A 19,011-nucleotide genomic window follows, 5' to 3' on the forward strand; every position below is an offset into this window, starting at 1 on the left:
GATTTTTGCACAGCAGTAATAAAAAATAAAAAAATAAAAAAATTCTGTCACATGTGACAAATCTAATTGTTAACTAAAACTGACTGTACTGGCATTGCAGGAATGTTTATTTCAAAAGTGCTTCATTGTTTCTGTAAGCACAAACTTTGAATTATCAGGCTGCAAGTACAAAAGTTGTTATGTATTTTTCTTATTCCTGCTAAAGAAAATAAAACTTTGCAACTGAAAACCTGAGTCATAATTGTGAATTCTTATGGTAACTATTCTGATATTACTTCTAAATATGTTACATACCTGTTGCTATCTAAAGTTAGAGAAGATAAAAGGTTTCTGTATGTTGTGTGTTATTGCCTTACTAACATTCAGTTAGTAAACTAAAAAATGTTTTAATTTTCAGTACTTGGATGTACCAGAGGCCAGGATTGTGTTTGAAGTAACATTAGAAGGGTCTGCCAAGAAATTAGTGACTGTGAGGTCAGCTCTAGTGTTATCAAACAAGCTTCATGAAGCAGTCGAGGTGAAGCTAGAAAACAGTTCACTGGAACCAGGAGGTAACTCGCATATTTGCAGAGTTTCATCTTATTCTTTATGTGGAATATCATATGTTGGTGTAGAGCACCCCTTCAAGAAGGATCGGTTCATCACTTTCTCTTCCAAGACTAATAGTCACAGTGGAAATATAAAACTTAATAAAAAATTGTTGTGATAGAAGTTTAAACACTTGTAAGGCGGAATAAATGGACCTAGTTAGGAATCAGCTTGTGTTCTCAAAACTGACAGCTTTGCTATCATCAGTTAGGAGTTTTATGTTCCCAGAATTAATTATTACTTGATATATAAGATTCTCATGATGGGGAACTTTCTTGGTAATTTGTTAGTTGCATGACAATTACAGCAAGAAATTTTTTGTATATAATACAAGACAAAATTACAGAAAGGTGGTGGTTTTGTGTGTGTGTGTGTGTGTGTGTGTGTGTGTGTGTGTGTGTGTGTGTGTTTAAAATTTTGGATCTAAATTTAATATATAGTTCACACATGTCTTTGTTTCTATTAAGAAGTCCACAGGAAGACAGCTATTACTATAGGATACTGTTCAACAATTTCTTTAACGGTTGACTTCTCGAAACCACTGTCACTCTTAGGTGACATCAGTGTCCCTCATTTCTGCAGCATGAACACACGTTTGTATGTCCATCACTTACACTGTTCGTAAATCACAGCACTTGGCAGCCACAGTGACATATGAGGCATATTCTCACCTGAAGGGGGAGAATAATGTATATACAAGTACTTTCAGGGATATTTAAGGAAAAAATTCTGTTGTTGTAGATGTGAAATTATTATGAGAATGATGAGAATTAGGCACATTGACTGAAGTTGATAATCCTAAAGATCTTGAATGTCTTGGTCATTTGTCGAAGATTTTGGCTTATCACAAGTGAGGGTATGTGACTTGCACCAAGTAGAAATTGTATCCATGTTGAATTTATAGTGCCAGTAATACTTTGCGTTGATTCGCATATACCCTAGTTTGAGTTCTTTTGAAACATAACATAAGCATTACTAGACATCGTAATATGTAGGGGCAGTCATGACTGCATCATGACTGTTGCAGCTAGGACATCTGTTTTGCAAGCAAATGTTGAACTCTTTGTTTGCAAGTCTGTTATTATAATAAAAAGCTGACACCTCTGTTTTGTGCACACAGGGGAAAATTTTCCACTTTTAGATGTACTCTCCCATCAGGGCTTGATTGTCTGGGAGAATACACTGGACATATTGCTGTAGCTTTGTCGTCAGTGTATCATAACTTCATTGATTGTGTGCTGGGCATCTCAGAGCTGGAGAGTACTAGGGTTAGAAAAGAGTTGTATAGAATACTTATACAGTGAAACAACATTTTTACATTCCCGCATTTTATGTTTCCTACTTTTTATGTTCATTTTTATCAGTCATGAGAGAAGTCCTATTCTCTCAATGCAGTGTCCACATTTTAGGTTTCCTTTGATGTTATCTCGACCTTTAACATTGATTTTCATATAGATTTCTGCAAGAAGTGCATTGCATTCCTACTCGAACTCAGCCTTGCAACACAGCAGAAAACACAGACTATACACATGGCCACTTATATTATAGGTTTGCAGGATTTGGAAGGGTGGGAAAGTATACTGAGTCATTGCCTTAATGATGATCGTGATCTGACGATTGTGACACTGGCAGCAACCTTCCTTCTGCTTATTGTGTTGTATTACAGCAGCTTTAATTTAATTTCACAGTCATTTATACAAATAAACACTGCATTTGGAAATGGCCATCTCTATAATGGGCTCTCATGAATCATTGTTACTTCTTCGTGAAATACAGTAATCAGTACTAGGTGCGCAGTCTTAGGGTGGTATGACGTGATGTCAGATGTAAAAATTCCTCTTCAAGATGCTCCTTAAGATGACAACAAAATCTTCTCATCAAAGGTGTCACTGGTGTAGTGACCTCATTTTTGGCAGCAAACTTTAGATTTTGTGCCTATTGTTCTCTGTTTACGAAGACTGCAAGCTTTAGTTTTTTAACATATATTGTGTTACAAGTTTTATAGTGGTTATCAGTAACAAGTCTCACATTTGAACATGAATATCTTCGTAATGTGGTTTCATGGAATTCTTTTGCTTCCACATTTTGTTTACACAATTGGACATAATGAGAATGAAGAGGGAAACCTACACACACATTTGTGCATGTCTGCCATCAGCGACTGCCTTTGTGATTGATTTTTCTATTCTGTAGAGAGACAAGTAGAGCGAATTGCTATTAAAAAAAACAAGAACAATTAATTATTTCAGATCTTTTTCGATAGGCAAAATTTAAATTATTTTAATTTTTCATTTCAAACAATATAAAGAGAACAACAGTAAGAGTAATTTATTCATTTTTGCTTGTTCTGTTCCCTATGCTTTCATGTATTAATTATACCCAACATTGTTGTACTTCAGCTTAATGACAAAATCATGATAATAGTATAAAATAAAGAAGTTTGTACAAACAAATGGTGGAAATATCATTCAAACATGTAGACTGCTTTCCCATCAGGCACAGTTGCTGTGGGCAGTCTGTCCTCAGCGGCCAGAGAAAGTGGTCATGTTTGTGAGTTGTGCTTGTATGAATGTCTGTGTGTTTTCTACTTTAGAAGAAGACCTTTTGGCTGAAAGCAAAATGTGTAGCAATGTTCTTGTTGTACCTGTCTGCAACACATCGTCTCCTCTGTGCGATGAGTGGCTGTTTATCCTTTTTATGTTATTGTCAGAATACAACTAAATTGCTCTTACCGATGAACTGTGTAAATTCAGTATACATTGTCACTACCACAAGTTAACAATTGATAAACCATAACATCACTAAATCTCTGTCTATGTTGAAGGATAATAAGTTTCATTGAAGGAATCTCGATTATCAGAGTCACTGAACAAGCTACGGTCAGGATAATAAATCGTAAATCCAAAGGAGTGGCACTTAATGATTTAAATTCAAAGTCTGTTAGGTTGTATAGTGACGATGAATACTGAGCACTGTTAATAGTCCAAGTGCCACACAAGAGTACCAGTCTTGGAGCACCAAGTCCAAGGTTGGTGGGAGGATGTGAAGTTCTTGGTTGACATCTCGCAGCTTCTAGCGGAGGCAGTAGTGGCTGCAGTGAGGTGTCTACCAGATAGGACGGCTGCTGGCATCGGGAGGTGTATATTGTGGAGGTCTTTCTGCATTTGAATTGCTTGCAGTGGCTCAGTGAACTGAAGTGGCAGAGAATAGCTCATTGGATGACTAAACACATTGCAGAGTGATATCTGCTTGATGCCTGGAGAGTATGTGGTTGGTGTAGGCAATGTACTACTCATGATCATGGCACTGTTGTCTGCAAAGTACATGTCCCTGGGCTCTATCCTGGCACCTCATGTGGGGAAGCTGGTGCCAAGTATTTCTATGAAGCCGGCAGGAGTTCTACTTAAAACCAGACAGGTGTGTTTTGAACACAGTCCAGCTCATTTTTAGTTACACGCTATGCCTGAAGTACTGTTAACATTGGGGTCTGCTACAAGTGTGTCCCCTGTGGAGCTGGACCGTCCCTAATGACCTTGATGTGGATGGGACATTAAACCCAATCTTCCTTTCTTTCTTCCTTCCATCCTTTCCTGTGCATCTGACGAAATGTTGACCATGTTTGTAATGCGGGTAGCCATGGTCACAGGTGAAATGAGACTTATTTTGAATTCAGTTGTCTGATTGTTGTATTGCCATACTTTTGATAACCTTAATACTTTTCTTGATTTTACGTGACTTTTCTTCCAATTCCACTAACCTCTCTTTGGAGCTTAAGCAGTTTAGTGCTCCTAAAGACATTGTGGTAGAAGCAGTGTGGTGTCTTAAGGTACATGTTATGTATTTTACTGTATAAAGACTGTTCTTTATTTTTACACTATATTCTAATAAACATTCAGATGTATGTAAGCTAAATATCTCCTTAAAAGCAAAGTAAAAGTTTTCTTACGGAACTGACTGTGAGAAATAAAAAGGGTGTGCTTTGGTGTGAAAATGTGCAGTTTTAATTTCTTTCTCACTGTCAGTGGTAGGATTGAAGGATTATGCAGTTTCAATGATTCAGATTCTGCGTAGTATTCTAATCATAAGATGATGATTCATAAAAATTACATTCCTGTTTTCTGTGAAACTGATGACGAGGAAGCAAGCAATACAGCACAGTGGTGTGTGTGTGTGTGTGTGTGTGTGTGTGTGTGTGTTTGTGTGTGTGTTTGTGGGGGGGGGGGGGGGGTGGAGGAAATGAATTTGTGTAATGGTTTACGTGCCTTCTAGTTGAACGTGATTTATTAAAAGTGGACTTTCATTTAAAGTGACATGTAGTCCTCTCATTAATTTATGACATGGCCGTTGGTAGAATTTTCAATGGGCTTGTTAGGTATGTTGTTGCTATGATTCTTTAGCTGCACTATGACCTTAGGAACTGTAGAATTTGTTACAACTAGGGTCTTTAATTCATTATTAATGAAAGGAAGTTATTGATAGTTCAGGTATTTCATTAATTTAGCTTGGAACTTTTGTGTGTGTTCCAAGAGTGGCTTAATGTATGTCACTCTTTGTAAAAGAGATTAGATGTCTTTTGTGTATATCTATCTTTACTGATAACAATTATTGTGAAACCCTCTTCTGCTTTGTCTGCTAAGGTGTTGTCATTTTGGAGTTTGTTATTGATGAACTGGAGCATGTTTATTTCAAAATTATTTGTTAATGTTCCTTCATACCTTTGTATTTTTGTATAGATTTGTTAGCCTCGTGACCTAGCACTGTTTTGTCAGCATTATTAAGTTCTAAAACATCTGTTGTTATCTTTAATGAGCATGTGGTGTTATTTATGTTGTTGTATCTCACATTTGGTTTTAAATTGTTTTTTATTGTTAATTAGTAGTGCCATTTCATTCTCAGTGGACTACAAAGGAATTATATTTGCATCTCTGGGATGCAGTTTGTAGATGGCACCAGTCTTCTTTTTATTGTTAATCGTTTGCTGAAGCAGATGCATTCTTTTCTCGAGTCATCAAGCTATCTTTAATATGAGCTATGTATCTTATCTAGGAATTTGGTATACAGTTTGAGAGGTACAACAAAAGTGAAGGAACTGGAATGTTACTTCCTGTAGTTTCAGATAGGAACAATAGGTTTGCCAATTCAGATGTTCTGTTGTTTTATTCAGTTGTTCTTTTTCACATTTTATTTAGAGTTTTTCACTTAGCAGTATGTGCTTAGGTTCAGCTTGCTAAAAATATATGTGAGAAATTAATCAATCACTGTCTGAAAAAGTGCCACATTATTCGTAGAATCGAGTGTGTGCTGATTGTGCGCGAGTCACACTCCAACAGTAAACCGCTGCTTGAAAGTTCTGCACCATTCTGGTCATTTATCTACACTACTCAGAACCTCAGTATGAGATGTATTGTACTTGTCCAAACCAAAATAGATTATGCTTCATTGCATTGTGCCAGTGACGTAAGCTGCAGCTAAGTCATTTAGTTAAAAACTGACTTACTGTTGTGACAAGAATAAATATTTTATAAAAGTAATGATTCCTTTATCTTGTGTCAGAGTGTATGTTGTATCAAACCTCATAAAGGTTCACAACTATGAGCCAAACTTGGATTAGAACACAGATGTTATCATTATACAGGTTATCAACAGAGTTATCCATGCATGCATTCTATCTGAGGAAGGCAATACTTCTCTCCTACTTTTCCAATTCCCAAATGCAAAATGTAGTTGCTCAAGACCTTGAAACACAAATTGAGAGCATAAAAGAAATCATTGAGGTGAAATGCTTTCTTTTGTATCCCATGGGTACCACAAGGAGCAGGACAGTCTCACATTGTGGACTGTTATAACAGTAACTCAAATTGGATGATAGATTTCTTTTCTTATTTGGATGTGTTGACTGTAGAATAGAACTATGAAATTGTCAGAAGTCTCAGTATGGCTTTTGTGAATTCAGATCGTAGGCATTTATCTTCAAAACATCATTCAAGATTTACTGCTTAACTTTCCAAACTACATATTAATTGAACAGTAATACACGTACTTCCACTTCATTGCTGACGAGAACTTTGAGAATTGTGTGTAGTTCATTCTGCTGCTTCTTAAATTTAGTAAAAAACAGATAATTACATTGCTTATTAGCTTCTCATTAGAAGTCCAATATTATCAAAATGTTTTAACTACTTATAACCTGTGGTGACATATTGTTTGTCACACATTGATAGTGCGAGAAGTCAATGTGACTCATAGTGAGTTTGTTTTGATCTGAGAACTGCAGTGTGGTTCCTGTCTGTGACAACATCATGTGTTTTGTATATATCTCATGTAGTCATATTTGAATAAAGTCTTTTGTGTTGTTAATGTTTATCTGTCTTTTGTAGTTGGGTTAAGTGGGTAACTACAATACAAACAACAATTTTTACAAATAGACTTGAATAGCATTTATTTATCATTGGGTTCCTCTTCACCATGCAGGAACCAAAATCATATTGATTTCCATATAGTCACACTGCTTCATAATAGTTTTATTTTACAGAAGCTGTGAAGTTTTTGCGAGTACCTGCATCTACTGCCATGCCTATACCTCTCGCTCATGTCATGTCACAGCTTTGGATACGTCCTGTTGATCAACGTTACTTATATTGCACTCGTCCAATCATATGGAATCATGTGAGCAAACCAGGGGAAGTTGTTACAGAACATCGGCAGTGTCTCAGTAGCAGAGATCTTTGTTACAGGTTGGTATTCAAAAACATAATGACATTTTGAATAGTATTTGTAGATGGTATTCTTAACCACTTGTAATTTTCTTTGTTACAGATTTTGTGTGGCAGTGCATCGGGACAATTATCCTGTTGAAAAACCACTGGCAAGAAGTACATGGTTGCAACCAGGGCATACTATAACATTGTTCAGCCCTCTCTGCATAACCAACTTACTGCCATATGACCTTCACTTCAGTGTGTCAAAAGACCAAAAATTTGAGGGACATGTTCGTCCAGCAGAGTCGTTTAGTTTACATCAGGTAAAGGATGATGATATTTTGACTTTCAAAAGAGTTGCTGATGTTCAAGAATAATATTCAGGAATTTTCAATGAAACTAAATAACCTCAAATTTGTAAGATATATGCAGTGTGGTTAACAGAATGCATATGTATTAATCCCCCGCCAAGAGGATAACACTATTTTTGTGCATACTGTTCTAATGATGAACAAAGTCATCTTCATCTGGTGCAGCAGGTACTGATCTCGAATGTACTCTTGCTGTAGTGGCTCCTTACAGTCTGGTTTGAGCCCATCAGGGAGTGCATTTAAAATCGCTATTTGCAACATGTTACAAACAGATCAGCTGTTCAATTGTCAACCTGCAGTCATCAACCCAGGCATATTCTCCATTTCTAATGACATTATTACTGACAGTACGTTATAACTTAAACCTCCTTACTTCCTTTTAAGCAGACTGCCAGATAAAATTGAGATGAATTTTGCTTTAATCTGATGTACTAAATTGCTAGATTTCTAAACATATTTTATTTTATGTTGTTGTGAGAGTTTTTTTTATTTATTTTTGTGCTTGGTGTGTATATATTTTACAGTTTATTACTTACCTGAGACAGAATGTGATGTTCACAGGAAGTCCACATATACTGTTCTGCTACTAGCACTACTGGAGTGATCTAGTCATTTCTTCTCTATGACTTGTGGTCTGGTTGTTGCCATTGTGGTATGTGACTATGGATCCAAATTTTATCATATGTGGTTATGTATGGGAAAATCCTTTTGTCCTTATTTTAAGCTAAACCTTCTTAAACAAAAGGCGTGAATAATATTTTTGTGATCTTCATTAAAGTGATGAGGGAGCCAGTTTACACAATGGTTCTTGTAATAGTGTTCATTCTAGGCAAAATGTGTTTAGCGTTGTTTGTGTTACTGAGGCAAGTTTTGAGTGTAATAGCCATCATAGGGATCAATAAAAGCTTGAATGGTACATCTATTTGCTTGTGTATTTCTTCATGGTTTCTGGTTAATTAATTCATAATATAATGGTTGAGTGGTTTTTGTTCTCGCATTCTGCCATTGTTTATAATTACTGGATAGTTTTGACAAGGGCTTCCTGTGTCCATGCCAGTAGCTTTTAAAGTTCAGGATAAGACCTGTTCACAATGTGAGATATTCTGATTTGATCCACTCATGTTGAAGGTTCACACAGTATTTGTCCCCCTTTCCACTAAACTTGATTGATGTATGTGCATGTGTGTGTGTTTTACAAAGCTTGAAAGTCCTAATAATTGCATTAAACCTCCATTTCCCTTTTTAGTGTTTGCAGTCCAAAGTTCATAAATCAGATTTGCATATATTTCTTCATGGGAAAGCTTGAGGTTTTTGCAACCTTAATTTTTCCATATAGGTATCAGAACAGGATAAAACACTTTCAAATTTTTTTAACAGTTCATTCATTAAATCACTAAGCTGTAGGAAAATATGCTTCTGTTATAGAGGTCAAAATGTTTTGCATATATATATATGATGCCAAAATCTCTTCATTTACAGGTAGACACAGAGGCTGCAGTGGAAATAAATTTCAGGTTGGAAAATTTTCCAGGAATTGGTACATTGATAATTCCATCAGGAAGTAGCTCTTTTAGTGGACGTGTTCGGGTGCAGGACCTCCAAGGGCGAAGACTGTATCTTCAGATTTCAGTGAATGTACGAAGAGGTACAGGATACAAGGTACGTCACAGAATCAGATCCTTATATTTACGATCAGCATGAATATTTGCTGTCACAGTATACCACCTTGACATTCTTTGTCCCCTATTACCTTTCTTCATTGCCATTGGAAGCATGGTAGTGACTGAAGAAAACATTAGCAGTACAGATTCTCTAAGCTCTGTGAATAAACATTTATTGTTGCACTGAAACTTCCAGGATGAAAGCAAAAACAAAAATCATTATGATCTTGACATTCAGTACAATTCAACCATAATCAGGGGAAGAATTTTTTTGGTATTATGTCTGTATTATTAGGCAACATTATACATATGATACATAAACACAGAATACTACACTGCACAAATGCAAATCAAATGTGAAATGGGAGACAAAGTGGGGCTTTATATATGTATTGAGAAGAATCTTGTTGAAGATCTCAGTTGTCTTGTGTTTCATTTTTTCCTCCTCCTTTTCCTCAGAGTATTCTCTGGTTGTTCAGCTAAATGTGTGTATGTTCCATGTAAAATGTTCAAATAACTTCTATTTTGTAAATAATTAAATGATTATTACTTATACTACTGTGATGTGCTTATTTTCCCTAAAGGAAAAGGTTGTTTTCACGTCCATTATTGTGGTCTTTGTATTGACTTTCCAACCCATTTGATGTAAAGCATCTTATGACACTTCTTAGGGAAAGTAGCTTCTGTGCTGTAACATTCGTTAAGCCCAAGTTGAATAAATAACCCAATTCTTGCACCAAAAAAGCAATCGACAAAAGACAGAGCATCAGTTTAGTAATATAAAAATTTTTTCTATCTCGATTGTTAAGTATCTTTGTAATAACTAATTTCAGTGTCTTATGCACCATCATCAGGTATAAAATGCTTGGCTATGAATCACATGTTAGTGTGAAATGCAGTACTATAAGCAATAGTTGGCTGCTTATGATACTGCAGTTAAGTTTTTCCTGCCTGGAAGAACATACATGGACAGCACACATTTTAGTTATGGGTGGTGTGAGCTATATAAAATACATCTTTATTAACCTACCCACAATTCAACTGTGTATAAGTGCATCTGTAATGTTGTTACATATCATCATTGAGGATTCATCTGCAAATGTGGCAGTGAAAGTCATAGCTGTGCTCTCTTGTGGCACAATGAAGTGTACAACCAAAATACCTTTGACTCTCCCCCATTAGTAACAGATCTGGAAAATAAACACACAACCGTAGATAATGACAACTTTTGAAATCCAGAAATCATCTTAGACATTTCCATATGTATTTAGGGAGCATGATAGCTCTCTTGGGGATGAAAAGTATTGCTCAGGGAAAAGAAATGTGGTTGATCTACTACAGGGAAAATAAATGTGGTTGATCTACTATCTGAATGGTGTGTGAGAAATGTTCTTAATCTGTTGCCTTGCAAAACACCTGTATTTTATCAAAAATGCCAAAAGTGCCTAATGTATACCATACAGTTTGGGTCATTTAGCTTTATCGGTTGACAATCAGCAAAGGTTCTGGTGCTTAATTTGAACACCAGATGATTCTGAGCCAGATAAGTTGATTGTATTGCTACCAAAACAGGACTTACTCTGAATGTCTTATGTGCCACAAGGTGGATGGTGTGGGGAACCTAACATGACATATCATCTCATACTACAGGCTATTATGCTCTGCAGTGGACTACAGAAATCTTCATTTTGGAAACACCACACAATACATGCTTCAGAGATAGTGGTTACTGCACTGTCATCCCAGTGAAAGAATTCCTACCCCAGTCAGACAATATGAGCAACCTATTACCCACATCAAACTTTATATGTCAACTTCTTTTTTTGTCAGTTCATACACCAATTTGATTAATGCCAGATAAATGCACCCTCGAGATCTCACCTAGTTTGAAGCAGTCCAAATATAACCAAAGTCCACACAGTAGATGAGCTCACAGATTCACATACAGCAAGTCATATAAATGAGTAAGTAGTAAAAATGCAACTGAGAATTGGCAGTAGCAGGTAATGTTTCATGCCTTGAAGATAACCAGTGGGTAGGCCCAAGTGATAAGTGGTTGCTGTGCCGATGAGAGGTACACAAAAATGTTCTTGAGGCACCATTGGGAGGTTGCTGTGTGTTGTCATCCGAGTCTGCATTAGATGTCATCTGTTTGTCTGTTGGGGATTTTAGATCTCTCCTTCCTGTAAATAGCTCGTATGGTGGTAGTAGCTCAGTTTGTGACGGGACTGCCATAGAAGGGAGAATTCACAGAAGGCCCCTCTGGCCATCCATTTGAGCGCACTTCATTATCAGTTGAAGCAGCAAGTCACCTGGACAATTTGATACAGTGTAATCAGAAAACTATGAAGTTTATTTTGCAGACCTTATGTCTCAGAGCAGATTGTGTAATGATAAATTCTGCGAAAAAGTTTGCAGTGCTGTAACTTGTTGGGTCTTTCTAGCAAAAAGGTGTGTGGATCAAACAGAGCAGAGAGTGGTTAGTCATGTGTTTTCGGGTGTACATCAGAGTTCAACAACTTACACAGTCATTAAAATATTGTGGATAAACCAAACAAAGGAAAATACTGGGTAAAATAAAGACAATCTGACGAAAAGTATACAATATAGTACCATATAGAGGAGGTGCGTCTCAGACAGGCACTACAGAAAGACTGCTATACATTTGAGCTTTTGACCAAAAGGGCTTCTTCCAATTTAGAAAATGCATACACATTCACGCAAGCACAACTCACACCCATATGACTACTGCCTCCGGCCACTGAGGCCCAAGAGTCTGCCTTCAGTGCCCAGAGATAATGGCCATGTGTGTGTGAGTTGTGCTTGCATGAATGTATGTGTGTTTTCTATTTTAGAAGAACACTTCTTGGCCAAAAGCCCAGATGTATAGCAGTCTTTTTGTTGTGTCTGTCGGTGACTTAACATCTCCTCTAAATGGAGAGTAGCAGTGTATCCTGGTCATAATATTGTCATTATTATGCACAAAAATTTTTTCAGCAACTTGCCTCTGCATACAGAAGCACATCATTAGTCAGTCAAGTTAAGAAAACATTGGCGATTAAAACAAAGGGTAGTTTGTGATCAGTGATAAGATGAAACTAAACTCCATAAAAATATATGTGGAATTTCTTAATGCAAATATAATCAAAAGTGCCTCGCCAGTGTGTGAATAGCTAGCTTGTGCCACCATGATGTGTTTTTGAGGCAAAGGCAAATTGTTACTGAGTGCTGTCAACATTTTTGTGAGAGTATAATGCCAGTGCTGCACTGCAAAGCTTCAATAATAACAAGATGGTTGCTGGACGCATAAGTAATAAAAAATGAGCAGGATTTTAAGGTGTAGTTGTGATGTTTTGACAACTTTTTCACAATTGCACTGTCATTTGAATTTGCCACTTTTATTGTGAAGTCAGATTCTCCACAGAATTGGTCATGACAGAAGCATCTGGAAAACACTCATTAGAGGAAGAGAGAGGGCATGTTAAGACATCACTTAATAACTTCATGATACTAGAGGGAGCTAGAGAGGCCACAATTTTAGAAGAATAGAGAGAGAGAGAGAGAGAGAGAGAGAGAGAGAGAGAGAGAGAGAGAGAGAGAGAGAGAGAGAGAGAGACTGTTTAAAGAAAACTAAATTTGTTTTGTTATTAAAATAAACTTCCTGTAATAATTTAGTTTTCAACAAATGAGTGTAACTCCTTGCATTTAAGCGGTGCAAACAGTTCATGTGCAGCTTATATATGCTGCTTCATAGGACTGAGGATTTTACTACTCAGAATATGACCTAAATGATCCACACTAATGTATGTTAAAGAAGGTTGAGAGATTCAGTAACATTACCCCCTTGTAGCTATAATATCATCTAAATAATTAGCACGGTATGAAACCATTGGGGGAATTGTTGAAGGTGATTCACTGGCTACCCCAAAGAGGATGTAGTTGTACTCTCGCAAGCCAGAAGGATTACTGATTACCATGAGTTTCTTTGAGTCTTCATCTTAGGCAAACTGCAGATAGTTGTTGGCCAAGCAAAGCCTTTAGATAGTAACCTCATGAGAGCTTAGCCATCATTAGGGAAGGCATCAATCTCAAATAGTGACTGAGCAGTAGCTTTAAAGTCATCTTTCTACCTGTCTTAAGAACGATGACCATAGGCTTAACCCACTGGCTGGATGCTATGGGAATGACGATTTTCTGCATTTGGAGGTACAGGAGTCAGTATCTACTTCCAGCTTAGAATGCAAATGAAATGGGGTGTGTTAGAGAAAAAGGCGGTGTAGCTGGTTTAGGCTTGATTCGGGCAAAATATGCCCTTTAATATAACTGGATAGATAAAAAAATCTACTCGTCAAGCAGTGACTGGCACTTGACGAGTAGATTTTTTTACCTATCCTATTACATCATATTTTTAAAAAATTGACATTTTTCCTTAAAATATGCTCTTTGTATGAGTTGCTCAAGCCATTAAATGCATTACCATCTAACAAGAAATTTACTGGAACTTGAATGTGAAATATGTAGAAGGAAAATACTCATGTATACTAGTGGAATACCCTATTAACCTTTTTGTATGTTAATAATTAATGAAAATCACCTCAACTGTATTTTTACACTTTTATTGTGTTATGACCGGTTTTGTTTCTTTGAACATTTTCAGCTTGCCAACTTGTTTTGAAGTCAGTAAATAGATGGTCTGGTTGTCATATATAATGTTAAATACAACATTCCAGAACTTTGATCATAAACATGCTGCCAACCACTTGGCAGAAGTGTGGCGAGCCAGCACGGCATGCTGTGTACAGCAATGGAAGCAGAATGTTTACAATCAGTTTTTTGTACATTGTTTTTAACATTGCATTATACAACCAGGCCATCTACATAAAAATCCAAGCCCTATCCATAGCTACTGGCATACAAGTGTGCCACTGTGTGCTCATGACAATTCTATGGATTTCCTCTACATGGAGAAATAAGTTTGAGTGAGGGTATAATCCATCACCTGCCCCAGGAATGAAGTACTAGATTTCAGTTGGTAGGAAATTTAAAGACATAGTTCTTGATTTTACAGAGGATTGGACATGGTTAATGGATGTGTACGTAAAAGAAGAGAACCAGACATTTATGGGGTAGTAAGGAGACATGATTGAGCAAAAGGTAGCGCTAGTATTCCTGTTAGATGAACATACACACATTGAAAAAGTTTTGCATCACCTCTGTTCCGAAAGTTCCAGAACCAGTACAGAAAATTGGAATAGAGATCATCATAAACATCATTTCCACCCTTGTTATTGCTCACGAAAACCACACATTGCCTGCTGTATCATCATACAGCGAGAGCTTCAGAGGTAGATTGCTGTACACACTGGTACCTCTAATACACAGTAGCACATCCTCTTGCATTGATGCATGCCTGTATTCGTCATGGCAAACTATCCATAAGTTCATCAAGGCACTGGGTACTGTTGGTCCAGATTGTCCCACTCCTCAATTCGGTGTAGATACCTCAGAGCAGTCAGTGGGTCACGTTGTCCATAAACAGCCCTTTTCAATCTATCGCAGGCATGTTCGATAAGGTTCGTGTCTGGAGAACATGCTAGCCACTATAGTCATGCGACGTTGTTATTGTGAAGGAAGTAATTCACAAGATATGCATGATGGGGGCGCGAATTGTCATCCATGAAGACGAATGCCTAGCCAGTATGCTGCTGATATGATTGCACTATAGGTCGGAGGATGGCATTCACGTATCGTACAGCCATTACGGCGCCTTCCATGACCACCAGCGGTGTATGTCAGCCCCACATAATGCCACCCGAAAACAGCAGGGAACCTCCACCTTGCTGCACTCACTGGACAGTGTGTCTAAGGCGTTCAGCCTGACCAGGTTGCCTTCAAACATGTCCCCGACGATTGTCTGGTTGAAGGCATATGCAACACCCATCAGGGAAGAGAAAGTGATGCCAGTCCTGAGCGGTCCATTCGGCGTGTTGTTGGGCCCATCTGTACAGTGCTGCCTGGTGTTGTGGTTGCAAAGATGGACCTCACCATGGATGTTGGGAGTGAAGTTGCGCATCATGCAGCCTATTGCGCACAGTTTGATTGGTAACACAACGTCCCATGGCTGCATGAAAAGCATTATTCAACAAGGTGGCATTGCTGTCAGGGTTCCTCCGAGCCATAATCCATAGGTAGCAGTCATTCACTGCAATAGTAGTCCTTGGGCAGCCTGAGAAGCATGTCATCGACAGTTGCTGCCTCTCTGTATCTCCTCCACGTCCGAACAATATCGCTTTGGTTCACTCCGAGACGCCTGGACTCTTCCCTTGTTGAGAGCTCTTCCTGATGTGATCGAACTGCTGTTGGCCATGTAGGCTTGGTTGAACTACAGACAACATGAGCCTGTACCTCCTTCCTGGTGGAATGACTGGAACTGATCGGCTTTCAGACCCCGTCCGCATAATAGGCTCTGCACATGCATGGTTGTTTACACCTTTGGGCAGGGTTAGTGACATCTCTGAACAGTCAAAGGGACTGTGTCTGTGATACAATACCCAAAGTCAATGTCTGTCTTCAGGAGTCCTGGGAACTAGGGTGATGTAAAACTTTTTTTGATGTGTGTATTATGACAGCTGGATCATATTCAGTTGGCAAGCACTAGATGTTGGCATCAAGAAGAGATTCAGAGACCTACGACTGTCACTGTAATTGATGTGTGACGTAGTTTTGTTGCCCATTGGCAACCAGCAGCACTGCTTGTCACTTATTTCTTTACATTGTTACATTCTTACAACCTATACTTTTATGCTGCTTGATACTTGATATCTGAGAACTCTCTGGATTCCAGTTACATTTACGTTCCAGATTATATTTAGAGGTAATCACCATGAAAATAATTCTGGCTTCCGGTTTTTTAATGATAACTGTTATCATACTGTTGAAGAACCTAAACGACATAGTTGTCTTACCTGCATACTTGTGTACTGCCATGGCAAGGTATTTTTTGGGCAATAACAAAGTTGGTGTCAGAAACAGCAAAAATGACAATAAGCCTGATCTTTCTCAATTCAAGTGCACTTGGTGAAAATAGTATCAGTACAGTGAACTTTAGTGGAACTTTTCACTTAGCACGTCTCCTGCAATCCTCCATTTCTTCAAGGAATAACAACCATACTACGAACAGCATGTGCAGAAGTAGACAGAAATGTTCCTCCAGCAGATCACACTAAAGCAGCATTGCCTTGCCATTTTCCATGTTCTTGCCTCTAAATGAGAAAATGGATGACTGAGGCATATATCAGTATCACCTACCTTCCTCAATGCGCAATGGATTCCAACCCTACAATCTCTTTCCTGGTCACCACAACCAAATGTAACCTCACCCACAATTACTTCTTCTCCAAAGGCATTACCTATAAACAAACTTGGTGTACAGCTATGGGCACCCGCATGGCACTGCACTATGTCAACTTATTCATGGGCCATCTAGAGCAATGCTTCCTGAACACCCAGAATCCCAAACCCCCTCACCTGGTTCTGATTCATTGATGACATCTGTGTGATCTGGATCGAGAGTAGGGACTCCCTGTCCACATTCCTCCAGAACCTCAACACTTTCTCCCCCATTCGCTGCACCTGGTCCTTCTCAACCCAACAAACCACCTTCCTCAATGTTGACCTCCACCTCAAATATGGCTACATCAGTACTTCTGTTCATATGAAACCTATTAACTACTAGCAACACCCCTACTTCAACAGCTGCCACCCATTCTGTACAAAGAAGCCCCTTCCATACAACCTAGCCATCTTTCGCCATAAGATTAGTTGAGATTAGATTAAATTCAGCTTTCATTCTGTAGATTTTTTTTTTTTTTTTAAAAAAGAGATGGTTGTCATGGGTGTGAAACATATCAAAAAGTATAACATAAAACATTTGAATATAATACTTACTACCCTGATCATACGTCAGGAGATTGTCGAAATAGGTGAATACAATGCGGTAAATGGGAACAGGTAATACTTACAGAATTAACATGCTGTCCGAATGAAACACTGTTAGGCTCTATTAATAAATCATACACAAAATACCTAATCTTGACTGTTGTGACCAAGTGCTGTCAAAACTGAAATCTAACAGATATTATGGCTTAACACTCTCTGTTGAGATATTCATCTGTGAAATAGAAGGAGTTGCCTATCAAAAAGTCTTTCAAACTCTGTTTAAACCATGCTTTATCTGAAACCAAGTTTTTAATGGTTGCTGGCAATTTATTGAAAATGTTTGTTTCTGAATATTGGATCCCTTTTTGACCAAGGTAAGTGATTTTAGGTCTTTATGTAGATTGTTCTTATTCCTATTATTGATACTATGTATTGAGCTACTGGTGGGAAATGTATCACTTAAGGAACAAATATACTGAGAAGCAGTGGTTAGAATACAAAGTTTCCTGAACGGGTTTCTACATGATGTTCTTGAATTTACAACACAAATGATTCTTATCACATGCTTTTGCACCCTAAAAAACCTTTGGTTGGTTTGATGAGTTTCCCCAGAATATGATCCCATCTGAAGTAATAGAATGAAAATAAGCAAAGTATGCAGGATTTTTTATATTTATACCTCCTACATCTGACATCATTCTCACGGCAAATAAAGACTTGTTTAGGCACTTAAGCAGTTCTGTGGTATGCCCTTTCCAACTGAATTTATTATCAAGTTGTAATCCAAGAAATTTAACACTGTCATCCTCTTCGATCTGCATGTCTTTGTATGTTATACACATGCCGAAAGGAAATCTCCTACAGGTTCTGAACTGCATATAGGGATCTTCTCAAAGTTTAGTGATAGTGAATTAGCTTTAAACCACTTATTAATGTCAGTGAAAATTTGATTAGCAGCTGTTTGTAAACCTGTTCTTGACTTGCTACTTATTGCAATGTTTCTATCATCTGCAAACAAAACAAACTTAGCATCTGGCAATGTAACGGATGAGAGGTCATTAATTTACACAAGAAAAAGCAATGGACCCAAGATGGACCCTTAAGGAACACCACATGTAATTAATTCCCAGTCAGATGAAGACTGACAGCTTACTGCACAGGTATTTTGCAATGACACCCTTTGTTTTCTGTTAGACAGGTAAGACTCAAACCATTTCACAGCATTGCTGGTGACACCATAATATTCTAATTTACTTAAGAGAATGCTGTGGTTCACACAGTCAAAGGCTTTTGACAGGTCACAGAAAATGCCAGTAGCCTCTAATTTATTATCTAATGAATTAAGTACATTCTCACTGTAAGTGTAAATATCTTTCTCTATATCAGAACCCTTAAGAAATCCAAACTCTGACTTGGACAATATATTATTTGCAGTCAGATGCTTAAGGATGCTTGAACACAACCTTTTCAAATATTCTTGAGAAAGCCAGCAAAAGTGAAATTGGTCAATAGTTTGAAGGTATCTCTTTATCCTCCTCCTTGTAAAGAGGCTTAACTTCAGCATATTTTAGCCAGTCTGGAAATGTTCTCATACCCACTGGAATATTTAGATTTTACAGATTTTATGATGGATGCTACTTCTTTGGGAGACATGAGAGTCATTTCCATTTTACTGAAGTTATTTTTAAATTCTGGTCTCCGATACTCCATTGCACTGTTCACAGAACCTGATAACCCCATGCTGTCAGTAACAGA

At 37.7% G+C, this 19,011-nt stretch overlaps 1 protein-coding gene across 1 annotated transcript in view; it reads left to right on the forward strand.

The window, feature by feature from the left end:
• Positions 1–19,011, forward strand: part of LOC126174771 (intermembrane lipid transfer protein VPS13D) — a 531,199-nt gene that overhangs the window by 354,335 nt on the left and 157,853 nt on the right. The window contains 4 exon segments of the mRNA XM_049921112.1: positions 398–551; positions 7,121–7,322; positions 7,405–7,609; positions 9,137–9,316. Coding sequence (XP_049777069.1) covers positions 398–551; positions 7,121–7,322; positions 7,405–7,609; positions 9,137–9,316 — 741 coding nt within the window.

This window comes from Schistocerca cancellata, chromosome 3, assembly GCF_023864275.1.
Source record: "Schistocerca cancellata isolate TAMUIC-IGC-003103 chromosome 3, iqSchCanc2.1, whole genome shotgun sequence".
In the NCBI taxonomy this organism is placed as follows: domain Eukaryota; kingdom Metazoa; phylum Arthropoda; class Insecta; order Orthoptera; family Acrididae; genus Schistocerca; species Schistocerca cancellata.